The sequence below is a fragment of the Nematostella vectensis genome, chromosome 15 (assembly GCF_932526225.1).
Source record: "Nematostella vectensis chromosome 15, jaNemVect1.1, whole genome shotgun sequence".
NCBI classification, from domain to species: domain Eukaryota; kingdom Metazoa; phylum Cnidaria; class Anthozoa; order Actiniaria; family Edwardsiidae; genus Nematostella; species Nematostella vectensis.
The window spans coordinates 6,043,290-6,057,367 of NC_064048.1; the positions used below are offsets into that span (position 1 = coordinate 6,043,290).

At 36.3% G+C, this 14,078-nt stretch overlaps 1 protein-coding gene across 7 annotated transcripts in view; it reads right to left on the reverse strand.

Annotated features, from left to right (window-relative positions):
- Positions 1-14,078, reverse strand: part of LOC5511383 (QRFP-like peptide receptor) — a 44,076-nt gene that overhangs the window by 10,687 nt on the left and 19,311 nt on the right. For 6 of the 7 annotated variants that reach the window (XM_048722588.1, XM_032380676.2, XM_032380679.2 and 3 more), the window contains one exon: positions 8,044-9,294. In XM_048722588.1, coding sequence (XP_048578545.1) covers positions 8,044-8,692 — 649 coding nt within the window. In that variant the 5' untranslated portion in view covers positions 8,693-9,294. Of the gene's footprint in view, positions 1-8,043; positions 9,295-9,671; positions 10,435-14,078 lie in introns of those variants that run through there. The other variant, XM_032380678.2, reaches the window with a different exon arrangement.

Genomic DNA, 14,078 nt, shown 5'->3' on the forward strand with positions numbered 1-14,078 from the left:
CAGTTTATTGATCGATTTAAAAAAGGCGGTAAAACAAAAACACTCGCGCACGGTCGACTAAAAAATATAAAAGAGTGAACAAAATTCATTACAACAATACGACAACATATCAAATAGATCTTGAAGTGAAGAGATGTTGGTTTTAGCAGCCCTTCAGACGTAAAAAGAATAATGATCTGTCGACCAAAATGAGTGAAAATCGGAGCAAAAAGATGGTTTATTTGCCGTTCAGCTTTTTTTTATCGTTGTGATAATTCAATGACTTTTCGGGCTATTTTACCTATTTTCACTTTTAGGCTTTTTCCTAAAGGTGCTATAGATCTAACCAATAAAAAAGATAGCTCAGATATTAGTCTCCACGGCATGAATGGGCTGTTTGGTCTTTGGTCATACTCCTCGGTATGTATAGAACAAATATCTGAAGTATAAAGAAAAAGCCAATCGCCTTATGATGAAAATTGATGGTATATTGCATTTAAAAAGAAGCTGTTAGTATCTTAAACCTATTCAGACTGGGCGGGGGGGGGGGGGGGGGGGGGGGGGGGCTCTTTAAGCCCCCCCCCCCCCCCTCCGTGAAAATTGCTATAACTTCTGAACCATAGCAGCTTAGAGGCTAAAACTTGGTGACTTTTCCTAAAATCTATCTGCGGACGTTTTGATACCATTGACATGTCTTCAAGACGCTTGATAACCGTTTTCTCACACATAGGTTTCCCAAAAACTAAGAAGTAGTGATTTTTTTTTATATTTTGGTCCTGTTTCTTAGATTAAAATGCCTCTTTTGACTTTATAAGTTTGCTTAGGTGACAAGTTTTACAACAGCGCTAGATTTTTTTAACTTTGGATATTTTGGGGAGAGGGGTGGGTACGTTTTGCTCTCTCAAAGCTGTTGTTTAAATGTCACTTAGTTTTACTAGATGACACTCTAAAAGCTAATATTGTGCATTTATCATTACTATGAGCAGTAATAAATGCATGCAAATACTTTTTTCTGTAATAATTCTAGATTTTTTATCTTTTGCAAAAAATTCATAAGAATCCAAGATGGCGGACCCAAGATAGCGGAAATTCTTACAAAAAAATAATTATAAACGTTTCTTTTTTCCTTTTAGTATTGTAAAGCCGTTAAATAGCTTTCTCTCCCTAGTCACAGACAGCTCAAAAAAGCCTAGTCTGAAAAGGGTTAAAGAGACTCTTTATGTTATTTACACACCTTGTTATTTATTCATTTGATTGCTTTTGCGATACAAATAAGCTTTGTATTTCTTGGCTGACAGTAGCGCTCGCCAGCTCGTCATACTTCTTTTTGATGAAACTTGATGGAAATATTGCATTTACAAAGAAGCTGTAGCATCTTAAAGAGACTTTTTTTACCACTTGTTATTTATTCATTTGTTTGTTTGTCCGATATAAAAAAGCTTTGTATGTCTTGGCTGTCAGTGGTGCTCCCCAGCTCATCATATTGTTTCTCTTCTTGTTAAAATTTTCTTTTACATTTTTGTCAGGATAATAAAACTCCGGCTCAAAATGCACGTCGTGGCCCATTATCAATTTCTAAAACCTGCTTGTTTTGTTTGTTTGTTTTTTGGTTGATTCTGGTATGTTTTTGGGTTGATTTTGTTTTAGCGAGATTCACAAAATCACTCGGCTATGTTAACAAAGCCCGCTGTGAAAAAAAATTCCAAAACTGCCCACGGGCAATATCGTAGGATTCCAGCCCACTAAACAGCCAATAAGAGCGCGCGTACCATAGTAGTCATATAATAAAGTATGCTATAAAACAAATATCCATGCAAACTGGGCACGATAATTTGGGGAATTCTCCTATGGATCATTATCATCCGGAGTCTGCTCTTATCAGAGCGTTCGTGAAACGTTTGCGGGCGGTGATAGGCATATATATGGAAACATCCGAGTGGATCTGAGCGACCGGTTGCTGGACCACAATGCACCTATCTGTGCTTTAAAATATATCCGATCCCTCGACTCTACATATTCTATTTTGCATTATACAAATGCCCAGTTGTAACAAAAAGTCTTCATTGTCGTTTTTGGCTCTTTTATGTTTTACAGGTTACCATATTAGATCCCAGACCGCCCTGAATTGCCCCCTTTGCACAAAACATTAGGCAATCGGGTATATTACAGGCCCGTAGCCGAATGAATTGCAGGTGGCTCGGACAGCGCTCTTATGACTGAATTAAAAAGAAATAGGAATTTAAAAAAAACACTACGAGCTGGGGAGACATGTATAAACGAGATTGGCATGCTAAATTTGTAAACGCATTCCCGCTTGGAATCTTGACCCAATCTTACACGGGATCGAGGCGTTAAATATTGGCAGTGAAATATAATGAACACTCAATATCACATAAAAAGCTTTATTCGGGCATTTTATATTGGACGGGCTTCAATAATTGTATGACTATTTTAACGAGGGTAAAAGGAAATTAACTTGACAAACATTCTTAAAACGCACAGTTGCAGACATAATCTTAAATTAGTTTTAAAGGGTTTCAGTCAGCCAGTTGTTTGTTATTGTTGCGTTCGGCAAATATTCGACAAAACATCTCAATCTATTGAAAAACAACATTTCAAGAATCTTAGATTGCTGATTTACATTCTTACACCATGGTTTTGGTGATGATTTTATGATTCAGTGAAGAACATTATTAGTAATCTGATTTCGTTTCATATCTCAAGGATATCTGTATTAGACAGAAAATAAAAACGATGATGCCTACATCTAGATCTTATATTTTACATCCGAATGGTATAAATTCTACGACTGATATAAATATTTTTAAATTTTCTTTTGAAAATGAAACACAACATCGATGAAAGACCCTTATATCTCCAGCAAAAAAATAGAAAGAATCGGAGCACGTCGACACTTACATTTATCTAAATTCCATTTGTGGAACGCTTACGGTAGTTTACCGAGTTCCGTTCACAGGTCCAAAAACATTCGCTTTAATCAAACCAACACTTCAGTAACATTAAATGAGTCGCGTAAGGACACGTGCCACGAATTAAAAACCACTAAAAACACAAATCCCGAGCATCCATTTCTTATCCACTTCCTATTACGCCACTGATATCCATTTCACAGTTCTTTAATACAAACTCCAGCTAGAAGCTAAGAGTAGTATCACGTTCCCTCCATAGTGAATTATTCATCAATGTTTCTTTAATATAAAAATTCCAAGTTCAGACAGAGACAAATGCAAAACAAGAGATCTTTCCGATACGTTTAAGATAGCGTTGTGTTCCAAAATTTAATATAGAAAGAAAATGTTGGTGCATTGATAACGACAGGCTGTAAATTTACTCGTGCGAATACATTAACGTAGACATTTTTTGCGTTTTTATTTATTTATTTTATTCTAGTGCTTTTTGCGCTAAATTTATAAAGAAAGTACCTGTTTTAGTTTACAAGTGAAAACAAAATGATTGCGAAAATGCTTGAAAATTGCTACGCGCGTAAATAGCCTCTTTTAAAATTCATGTCACTATAAATAAAACACATAAAAAACCTGGGAATAAGGGAAAGAAAAATAAACCTATGATGGGTAGCTTTATTTATGGATTCATAGGTGATAAAAGTGTTTTTCCTAAAAGTGCTTTCCCAGAAAGATCTTCACGTTTGATTATTTGTAAACAAATATCTAGAAAAGTGTAAACAAATATCTTCTAAAACACGAAACATTCACTGTGATTTTAACAGCTTTATGTTAAACAAAAAATAGTAGTATAAAGCGTTGCATTGAATAAAAAGTGTATCATAGAAAGGGAAAATATTTTTTCCAATTCCTTCAATTTTCTCAAATTGTCAATTATTTCCTCTTAAATAGCATATAGATATCTTTTTAACCAAAAATTTGCGAAAATCACTTGCAAGTTTTATCTTATTCCTTTATCTTTGTGGATGTATATTTGAAGATGTAACTAAGTACAAATATTCAGGCGGATCTGGCCTTGAAAATGAAAAAAAAAAACGAACAAAATTTGACTTGCATGCTATTTTCTTGCATAAAAAAACTGTGTTAATTCAATAAAAAGGCCCCAAATGCACACACGGTTTTTTTTCCTTCACAGGATGTTATAAAAAGTCACATACTTTTATTTCTATTTTTCTTGTAGATATGAACCGACTCTACAAAAATAAGGATTTTTGTCTTGTCTGGGTCGCATGTTTGGCTTACGAGATAAGTGATGTCACTTTTTATGCTAATCTTCTGCTAAGGGCGAAAATATTTGGCGTTTTTACAAACTCATTTATCAAATTCTGTCAGTGACGCGGGTTATGATATTGCAACGATATCTCGACTATTTGATCTCCAATTTTGTCTCTTTCCCAGTGTAGCCAATATTTCAATTTTCATATTACAAGATTAATAGAAATAAAGCTTAAATGCTTATGATATTACAAGGATTTACTTGTTGACTTCTTACTTTGAAAACCGCGATGTATTCTTAAAACAATACTTTCAGCATCTTTGTAGGTATTTTAAGGGCAAACAAATGACTCCATTTTCTCCTAACAACCGCAAGGAAATCAACATCTTTCTACAAATAGAATCATTATAAGGAACAAAAAAAGGTTTTTAGTTAATGACGCAAAAAGCCGAAATTAAGCGATGCCTAGATAAAGCGTTGCCTAATGAAAAACCCCGAAACCGCACTTGTATAGTGCTTTTGAAGTCTTCAATTTGCTCATGTATTCATGATATCGCAGATTCGATAGCTTTTAAAAAAAGTGTTGTTTTCAAAGAGTAAAGTACACAGCATTGTCCTAATAAACGCCTAGCTTTTACATTGCTCGTTCGCTGGAATTAGATAGTGGTAAAAGAATCACTCGCGATAATAACTGCGTCAATTTTTTTCAATTTTACTATGAAGCTCAGCATCTCAGTATCTTTTTAGCCAACGGGTTATTTTGTCTTCTCTACATGGTAAAGGCGAAATGGTAGGGCGACATTTACTTGACAACATAAACGGGAAGTTGATCAAAGGCGCTTCTCCCTGTCTGGTTTTTAAAAAAAAAATAAAAAAAATAATAAAAAGAAGGTTCATAGGTGGTCAAGCTTAAGTTGGTTTTATTATTGGACCCCCAGCAGAGCGATGGAGCGAACTTTGTGTAAATTTGTTTTCCTAAGATCATAACAACTGCACCCATGTTTAGTGGTATAACCATATTGTAGGGCCTATTATGTGAAAATAAAATCAAAATATTCATTTTTAATGATAGATTTATACCTCATTTACCAAATTCAATGGTAAATATCTAAATGACTTTCTCAAATCCGCCGATGTAAATTGATGTTTCTTATACATGTTTTTTTTTTTTTTGTAAGATAACAAAATGGCGGCTGAAAGGATACGCTTTGCAGATTTTAGTTTGAACGCATAGCAGGATTCATAAGGATCGGGGTGTCTTTATTTCCGCTTTCGCAAGTTGTCGACACAAGGGCGGAGTAAACAGAGAAATATCATAATCAATAATTGATCCAAAGGTAGCCAGTACCATGTTATCGGGCCCAGGACTTCCTTGATTTTATCTGTAATCTCCGTTAAATTCAGAGTCGTGTTTTCATGCTTTACCTACTAACCGTAATTTGAGTTAAAGATCATTCCAAACTATATGACTTTAGTGCATAATAAATCCTACAGCTCTCTTTCCAAATAAACCCTCACACGATAATCATTGGTACAAGGCAGTTAATTTTGTAAAAAAAATATAATGAAACAAAAAAGACAAAAATGATGCTGATGCAGTAATTTATTGCTCAGAAATTTTGTATTTTTAATGATATTTTTTCAAAACGGTTAAAATCATGCGAAACCCAACTTAAAAGGCTTCCAAAAAGGGCCCGAAAAGCATAATCAAGTTTTTCAAAATAAACTGTCTTTTGTCTTCACAACTCGTTAAAAAAATAATAAGATGGAACACTTTATTGTACTCGCCCTATGAACTAGTGATAACATGGACAAAAATAAAATATCTCAGATATCAGCACATATAAATTGAATTAGAATTCGTAAGTAGCAAGCTTAGAGACAAGATTCGTTAAAATGTTTTGTTTTGGGTGGTAGAACATTTTTTGCGATGAGAGGATCGGTTATTTATTTGCCAAACAACCTCTTCAAAAGCCCTTTACTTGCCTTTTAATGAGTGTTTGCATTAGGCAGTTGTAATTTTTTTTAAATATAAATCCATTTTCAGATACAATTCTATTATTTTCAATTTGATAATTTTTTCTCGTTGAACTTTTTCTGTTTTCTTTCAGTTTTCTTGATAAAGAAAAACCTTGAAGTTCTACTCTAACATGAACAATAAATAATGAAATTATTGTAACAACAAAAAAATTCGTTCCAAACAGTAGTCAAACATTAAGAGTCCTGAAAATAATAATTTATTACCTTCTTTACCTTCTTAGAATAGCAATGAATATCAAACAATTTCCATCGACTAGACAAAGGATAAATTAGTCGAAAAAAACTTATAAAATAAAACAGGATAGCTTAAAGAACAGTTGCTTTAACCATAAGACGTGACACATAAAACAAAACAAACACAGATAGCAAGTGAATGCAAATAGAAGAAATTTCATTTATGTAGACAAAAAGACGCACACAACAACCCGTAGAACGGTATGCAATATAGCACGCTTTTAAAATGTCAAATTCCACATAAAATAAACCCGTCGGATAGCAAATAATGGCATTGTAAATGCCTTTGAGCGATCTCTTGGTGTTGAAGCGCTAATTAACGGTCGAAAGTTTGCTAGTTCCATTTGGCGAAGTTCACCTGTAGTCTTTTACCCCACGGGGATGACATACTTTATCACAAGGCAAATATGACAAAAACCAGCCGCAATCAAGATTCCTAATCGCAAACGAGCGCATCTAACGCAACTTTACTTTGCATCAAACGCTGTTTTATTTCTTGAATCGAACAAAATGAACGCCGCCCAAAAATTTCCACAGATTAAAAAAAATAACTCGAGGCAATCGACCCGGAAAATTGGTCTTTTCTCGAAAAAAAAAAATAATTGTTGAATTTCTTGATAAAAAAGGCCAAAGTTAAAGTTGCATTAAACCTTGCCGCTAGTTGAAAAGAGAATCATAATAATAAAAATTATTTTGTATGTGTGGAGGATGTGTGTGCGTGCTGTTGTTTACTGGCAAATTTAGAGGCGGGTAGGTTATTCCTCTCACACCGAAATTTCTTCGGCGGAAAGTAGTCGGTAAAGTGGCTATATCGGACCGCGGGATGACTGGATTTATGAAGAAAAAAGCCAAAAGACTAGAACTAAAAGCTTCTTAATGGCGCAATTTATGTAAAACCTTGGAGTTGGTGATAAAGGTTGGCAGTGCTCGCTTCATTTTCAATTCCTCGCATCCGATATTCACCTAACCTCCGGCTCTGGATGAAAGTAAATACAGCGAATTAACTACCTCTTCTCAAACCCGTCGACAAGTAAAGCACTAATCCCGGGAATATGAACCACGATGAAGGATTAAGTCTTTTGTAAATTGGTTGAAGGGCAAAAGTCGGGAGGGTAGTGCTTGATAGTCGCCAGAGCAAAGGGATTATTTTTCGGGCATTAAACGGTTAACCGACAAGCGATGTATTGAATTTTAAGCTCATATGAAAGTGAATGTTTTAATATTGTCAGAAGACCAATGATTAATTTGAACAGAGCAAGTATCAATTTTTCATCAGCCTAAATTTAAAATAAGGTGTTATGAGGTTTAAATTTATTTTATGTGAGAAAAACATCTCGACACGAACTTATGAGATTGGATCAGTAATAAAATATTAGCATACCTCCGACATGTCATAATACTTTGGCTTTAGAAAAAAATAACACAAATTCCCAGTCGCAATACCCACAGCAAATGCAATAAAGCCAAATAAAATGCTACACTGATCGACGCTAGGATAAACCGTTTATGAAAACACACAACCTGACATCAACGCGCGCGCGTTAGAATTAATTACATTTTGCGCGCTTAAAAATAAAACATAGTACTTACTCTTTTGCACCGGCTTGTTCTTGGTAAGATTGTAGTAGATCATGAAGTACAGCACGCTCATACTTCCAAGAGGAATAAGATACAGCGAAAAGAATACAAAGGCAAAGTAGGCGAGGTGCCAGGGGAAGTCGCTCTTAGGCCACGGTTCAATACAACCTTCTCCCTCTCTCACCTCCGAGAACTTAAGCATTGGTGTCGCCACCAGAATCGCCGCAATCCAGATCCCGATGAGTATGTAAACTGCGTGTCGAGTGCGCATTCGAGGCTTAAGGGGATGCACTATTGCCCGGTATCTGTCCACCGCGATGACAATAAGAGAACCAACACTCGCGCTAAGGGTAATACCCAGTAGCGAGGTGACAATCTTACAGATGACCAGCCCGAACGGCCAGTTCTCTAACTTCAGTTTAAGCACATTGAAAGGGACATTTATAAGCACAACGTTAAGGTCAGCGAATGCTAGGTTCGCTATAAAGAGGTTTGTAACTGATTTCATCCTCGGGTTTCTATACGCCATGATCACCAGGATATTCCCCAACGCTCCGCAAACAATAATCAATGAGTTGAAAAATGCCCAGGGAATAAACTCGAAGACTTGCTCTTCGTGACCCATTAGTGTCTCGTTCGTGCGGTTTGACCACTGATCCATGATTATTTGGCGCACACGACGTCGCAGCAAACAGGAGAGCACGCGGATTTCCCTCCAATAGAACTTTCTGTTTCAATCAGAACTCTTGCAAAGTTTGCTGTTGCCGTTTAAGAGTTTTCACTCGGTATGAAGTGCTTCGAGTCCTTTGGTTTCCTAGCGAGGTTGAGGAGCACTCAGAAAGACAAGTTAGCTCCTAGCTCAAAATTTTAATAAACCAAAGCGAGTTTAATCCTCGCGTAGAAGACCATTGCGCGTCCCGAAAAAAAATTAAATTAGCGCAAGGAATCCATACCGTCTTCATAAATTTCGCGATGAAGTTGACAAATGCTCAGCGTCCGTCCTGTTTTTATCGTTTACTCAGCTTGATGCTATATTTTTGCCTTGAGATCTCGGTTTGACGTCCCAGTCTAATAGATTAAGGTCGCGTAGTACAATTTCTTAGTCTAACGTACTACTCAAAAACGATGCCATGTTATGCCAGTTGACGCACGAAACAACCTTTCAATTTCTCCAAGCTGACACTCTCAGCATTATGAATATTCATGAGTGCTAAACTTCCTTGATGGCTCGCTTAACAGTAGACAGTAGCTTGCCTCCAAGACCTAAAAGATGATATAGATGAAATCATATAAATACATTAAGGCGTCAAGATAGCATTACGTTTGCTAGGGCGTCCTGAGGGTATCTCGTTCATAGTTTGTTTTGATGGGAACTCATCGCCGGTCCAACAATTCGGTGCTCACAATTTGAAAAATATCCTAATTGATGTCATTCATACAATACTAATTGTATATCTGCACAACAATTACAGACACACATCAAGCGAACAATTTATTACATATTTCTTTTTGCCATCTTTCTTTTGAGACTCACACATGACGTAGGTTTATAAGGAAGCAAACCCTTTAGAGTTCAATGTTCGTAGATCATTTGGCGGGAAACTCATATTCTACCTCCTCTCAAAGCTCCCATTACTTACCATTCCTTTGTGTGTACTCTCTAGCTAGTACATTCTAGAAAGTTCTAAAACCCCGGGCGCTTGCTAGACTCGTTCTTGTTTGCGAAAACCTTTAGCCATCCAATGTTTGTACAATCTCAGACTCTGTCGCTTTTTATGCACTGCATAAACTTGACAATTTCTCCCGCTAAGTAGCTAATCCCAGACGACTGAGATCCACAAAATTTACTCCTGTTTGAATGACGGAAAGGTCTGTTTTTATAGAGTTTGTGACGTGGGTTATTTCGCTTGTCATTTGGAATGTACCGCGTACTGAGAACAATGTTGCAAGTTTTAGCTCACTCCAGGTGTTTTTCTTGAGCAAACATTGGGGGGTTCTGAATTATCGCTTTATTTTATGCAGCGTTTTTTTGTCTATTCTTGACACAGATGTTTTCATAGATTTACCAGTATTTCTTGCCGACAGCCCATAAAAAATAATCATCATCATAAAAAAAAAAAACTTTTTGACTTAAAAGAAATTCATCCCGCACATTAGTGGCTCGCGCTGGCTGGTGCAATAAGATTTCTAAAATTTATTCAATTGGGCTTTCTTATCATGAAACGGATTGTGCTGTTATATATCCTTTAATTACAACTGATTCTCAACAGAAATAATACTGACCATCTTTTGCGATTCTCTATCCGGAAATTCTAAAAAATACTCAAAATTATCCGATCGGTTGCTCATAACGCTTTGTGAACAAAGACATAGAAGCAGAATGCATTATTTTTGTAATAAACCCATTTTGTATTGACAAATGCTGTTCTGCATTAAACTACTAAAACTGTTTTGACTAGTGTTACAAAATAAAATAATGGAAGAACCTTTTTTTCAAAACCTCTAAAAACCAGTCTTGTTTAACATAAAAAAGTGTATTTTGTGACATTTTTGGCACACAATTTAGCCTTAAAATCTTTCTTACAACTTCATATTTCGCTTAGTCTATTGATTTTGAGATAAAATTTGAAAACAAAATTTCCCAGCAACAGGGGCTGCATTAATAATGTTTTTTTGATAGTCAACAGACTTAAAGCTAACAAAATTCGAAAATGTCAAAATGAAATATTTTATTCTTCTGCCAAGCTTCTCAATTGTTGAAAAATAACGACTGCCTGTCCCCCAAAATGCACTTCATACGGTACACATAGCAGACCTAGCATCTTATGATCTTTATTTCAAGAGGGGATGTTGCTATAGTGTATTCAAGTGTAAGCAGAGAATCACCCCAAAGCAAAAAGCTCACAGAGCCATAAAGCAAACAAAACGACAGCCAAGCTTTTAATTAAAACAAAAGGCAATTACGTTTAGGACAGAGGGAAACGAATGTATCAATAAAAAGGACGGATTATTTACGAGGCTTGGTTTATGGACGAAGCGTTTCTTGTGTAAAATTTCCACCATACAATACGACAAATAAAACGACTGCTACTAAACTAAACCATTCTCACAGATTAAGTAGAATATCATAGCTAAGGGGAGTAGTGTGAATGATATAAGGGTTAGAGCTGACAAATACTCTTGTAGTTGAGCAACCTGAGATTGTCTAGAAAATATCTAGTCTGACAAACTGGAGTTTAATAGCTGGACACTACCTTTTTTCTATATTCAATGTCTCGAATTCCCATAATTCCAAATTCATCTCCGCGAGTCCTGTTTGTGGTATCATCAATTGCCAAAGGTTAAAAGGGACAGTGTGTTGTCTTTAAAGTAAGCTAGAGGCGGGAAATACGTTGATCTTTATCGTTTGTATGTTTATATGAATTTACAGCAGCAACAAGTCGGATGCAAAATTTGCGGAACTAAAAAGCAATTAGTAATTAATAAGTAATCTCTACTACGTTCTCTAATCGCTATAGTTCTTCTCTTTAAAGTCTGTTAATAACCCCAATTTGGTTGAACACGCGAAAACTGCTTAATGATACCACACGCAGTGTGCGCATTCTTTATACGCACTCAAGTTTATACTGCTATTTCGAATGAGGTTGCACCCCCAGAATCCATTTGTAGTAGCCAAGCGTAAATGAAAACAAATCCAGGCTTTCATTCGATCTTTTATGTACCTATAAATCCAGAGACAAGATTTTAGCTATCCATTCTTTACCCACGAGCCTCTGCGGGCAACTCTCATAGCAAAGCGCCAGTCTTACCCAATCAGAATCGAGAAAGCGAGCACAATGTATAATTAATCATCTTGATGATTGACTTGACAACGACATGAGCATGATGGTGATTATGGTGATGATGACAATGATAGAGTGATAATAGTGATGATGGTGATAATGATGTAGTCTTGTTTTTGTACCTCTTTAAACGTTCACGTGGTGTTCAGAGACTCAGGATTCAGCCATTTATACGTTACTCATGAATCACTGAGGGTTACAATACATTGATTTTACGGTAAACTCTGTAAACTTTTAAACATGTATGTAATCCTTTGAGATATATTCAGCTCAAAACCATTATAGGGAAGACAGGGTCAGTAGGAGTCCAAATTTACAAAACACAATAATTTATTTCACTTCACCGTATACAGATTTACAAAATTAGTGAAAAATAGAATCGTAGACTCCAGCAACATTCCCCTTTATTATCTTAATACTTTGCCGCCTCTTTTGCTATTTTCTTCGGAGGATTAAATATTAGAGAGAAAATCTCCCTCTCCGATTTCTTATCAAAATCTAATCCCGAGAGGATCTACTAAGTTTTTTCAAAAAGTGTGTTCTTAGCTGCGCATGTTTACTGCGGTGAGACAAGACAAAGTGGAACTCGTCCTCTAACGTGTCCGTACAGAATTGAACTGTCCGTTCAAAAACTTGTTTATAAGGTCTGTGATACCTCCTCCCCTACAAGGAAAAACATGAATAAGCGACTCTCCCGAACATGCGCCTCTAAAAGTGTTGCACTCAATAGACTTCAGTGAGGGACAGTACGTAACAAGGGAAGTAACGATAGCCACACTACATTTTGTCGTACGTTTTTAGAGGATTCTAATCACTTGCAAGCTGTTAAAAAGCAATCTTTATCTAGTGATACGATTTTGTAATAAGCCTCCGTAAAAGCCCACGAGTAAGAGCCTCGCCTGGGACAAGACTCAGTTATCGCCGGTATTCGAACAATAAAGATATTTGCAATGTCAATCCGACACCGCTAACAAGAATGAAAAGCCATGACTCATCCGGAATTTAGATTGGTTCAACCTATTACAAGACAAGGCCGTAGCAGGAGGTAGTGCACTGGTACCCGTGAACTCCTACTACAGTATGGGCGTGGCTGTACCTAAAAAATATTATGTTGAAATATTATTCTTATGTTTCTGTATCGTGCACCCCACCCCTCCTTCAATATCTTGAGACCTGCTACAGCTATGTAAGAAACATTGTTTAATTTTCTCGCTGTTTGCTTTGGCGCTAAAAGATAAGCACTTTGCATGGAGTTTCTAGCGTTAAAAAACGATCAAGTTTTTCCAAAAGACCTTCAATAAATCTAGAGAGGGGATAGAAAGTACCTTTTATTTGCCTGAGCTACGGATTAAAAAAAAATGTATTATACTCGTGAGTATATACTCAACTAAAGCATTGAAAAAAGCGACATATGGTTGCAAGGCTAATGAGTAGTACCGTTTGACTGCCATTTCTAGGCGTCTTGTTATATTGCATAAATCATATAATAACTAGATTAAGATAGGAGTTAGGCCTGGATATAAGTGTCCATCCAAACAGAAAACTGCCTAATCCTACTTATAAATGAAACAGTAAATTTCGCTGCCTCACACAGGATGCATACAATAAATCATTACAAATGACCCACGTCATCAAAACTGTAATTTCCGTAGTAGCTATTTGTCTAGGCAGAACACGACGCCATTCGCGAAAGGCAGATGACAATTGATTGACATAGTGATGTAACAATTAGCCAAATTACTTGAACAGTTTCCTAAAGCACTTGTTAGTGGCCGTTTACGATTCTTGAAATTTTCATATTTTCCTTATGTCTTATACAAAAGAGCTATTTAATTAATCGCGAGCTTTTCCATTAACCAAGAACATTTTACTATAACTTTAGCGTCTTCTTATAGAGAAGACTTTCTGCGAACTTCCCTTTTGAAATATTCCCATTACTAGAAAATGGAGGTTGGGGAGGGGGGTTGTGGGGTTGTGGGGTTGTGGGGCATTTGCCCTAAGTCCCTGCCGGCTACATGAGGTCTGTACGTTTTGACTATACCGTTGTCGCTTCGTAGCAGGGTACACTGTTTTTTTGTTTTTTTTGTTTTTTTTTTTTGTTTTTTTTCAAGAACGTCCAGCCTGTGATTTTAAGAACATGCTAAGGACATACCGTCCCAAATAATTTTTTTCTTTCCTTTCTTTCCATTCACTTTCCATATTAGT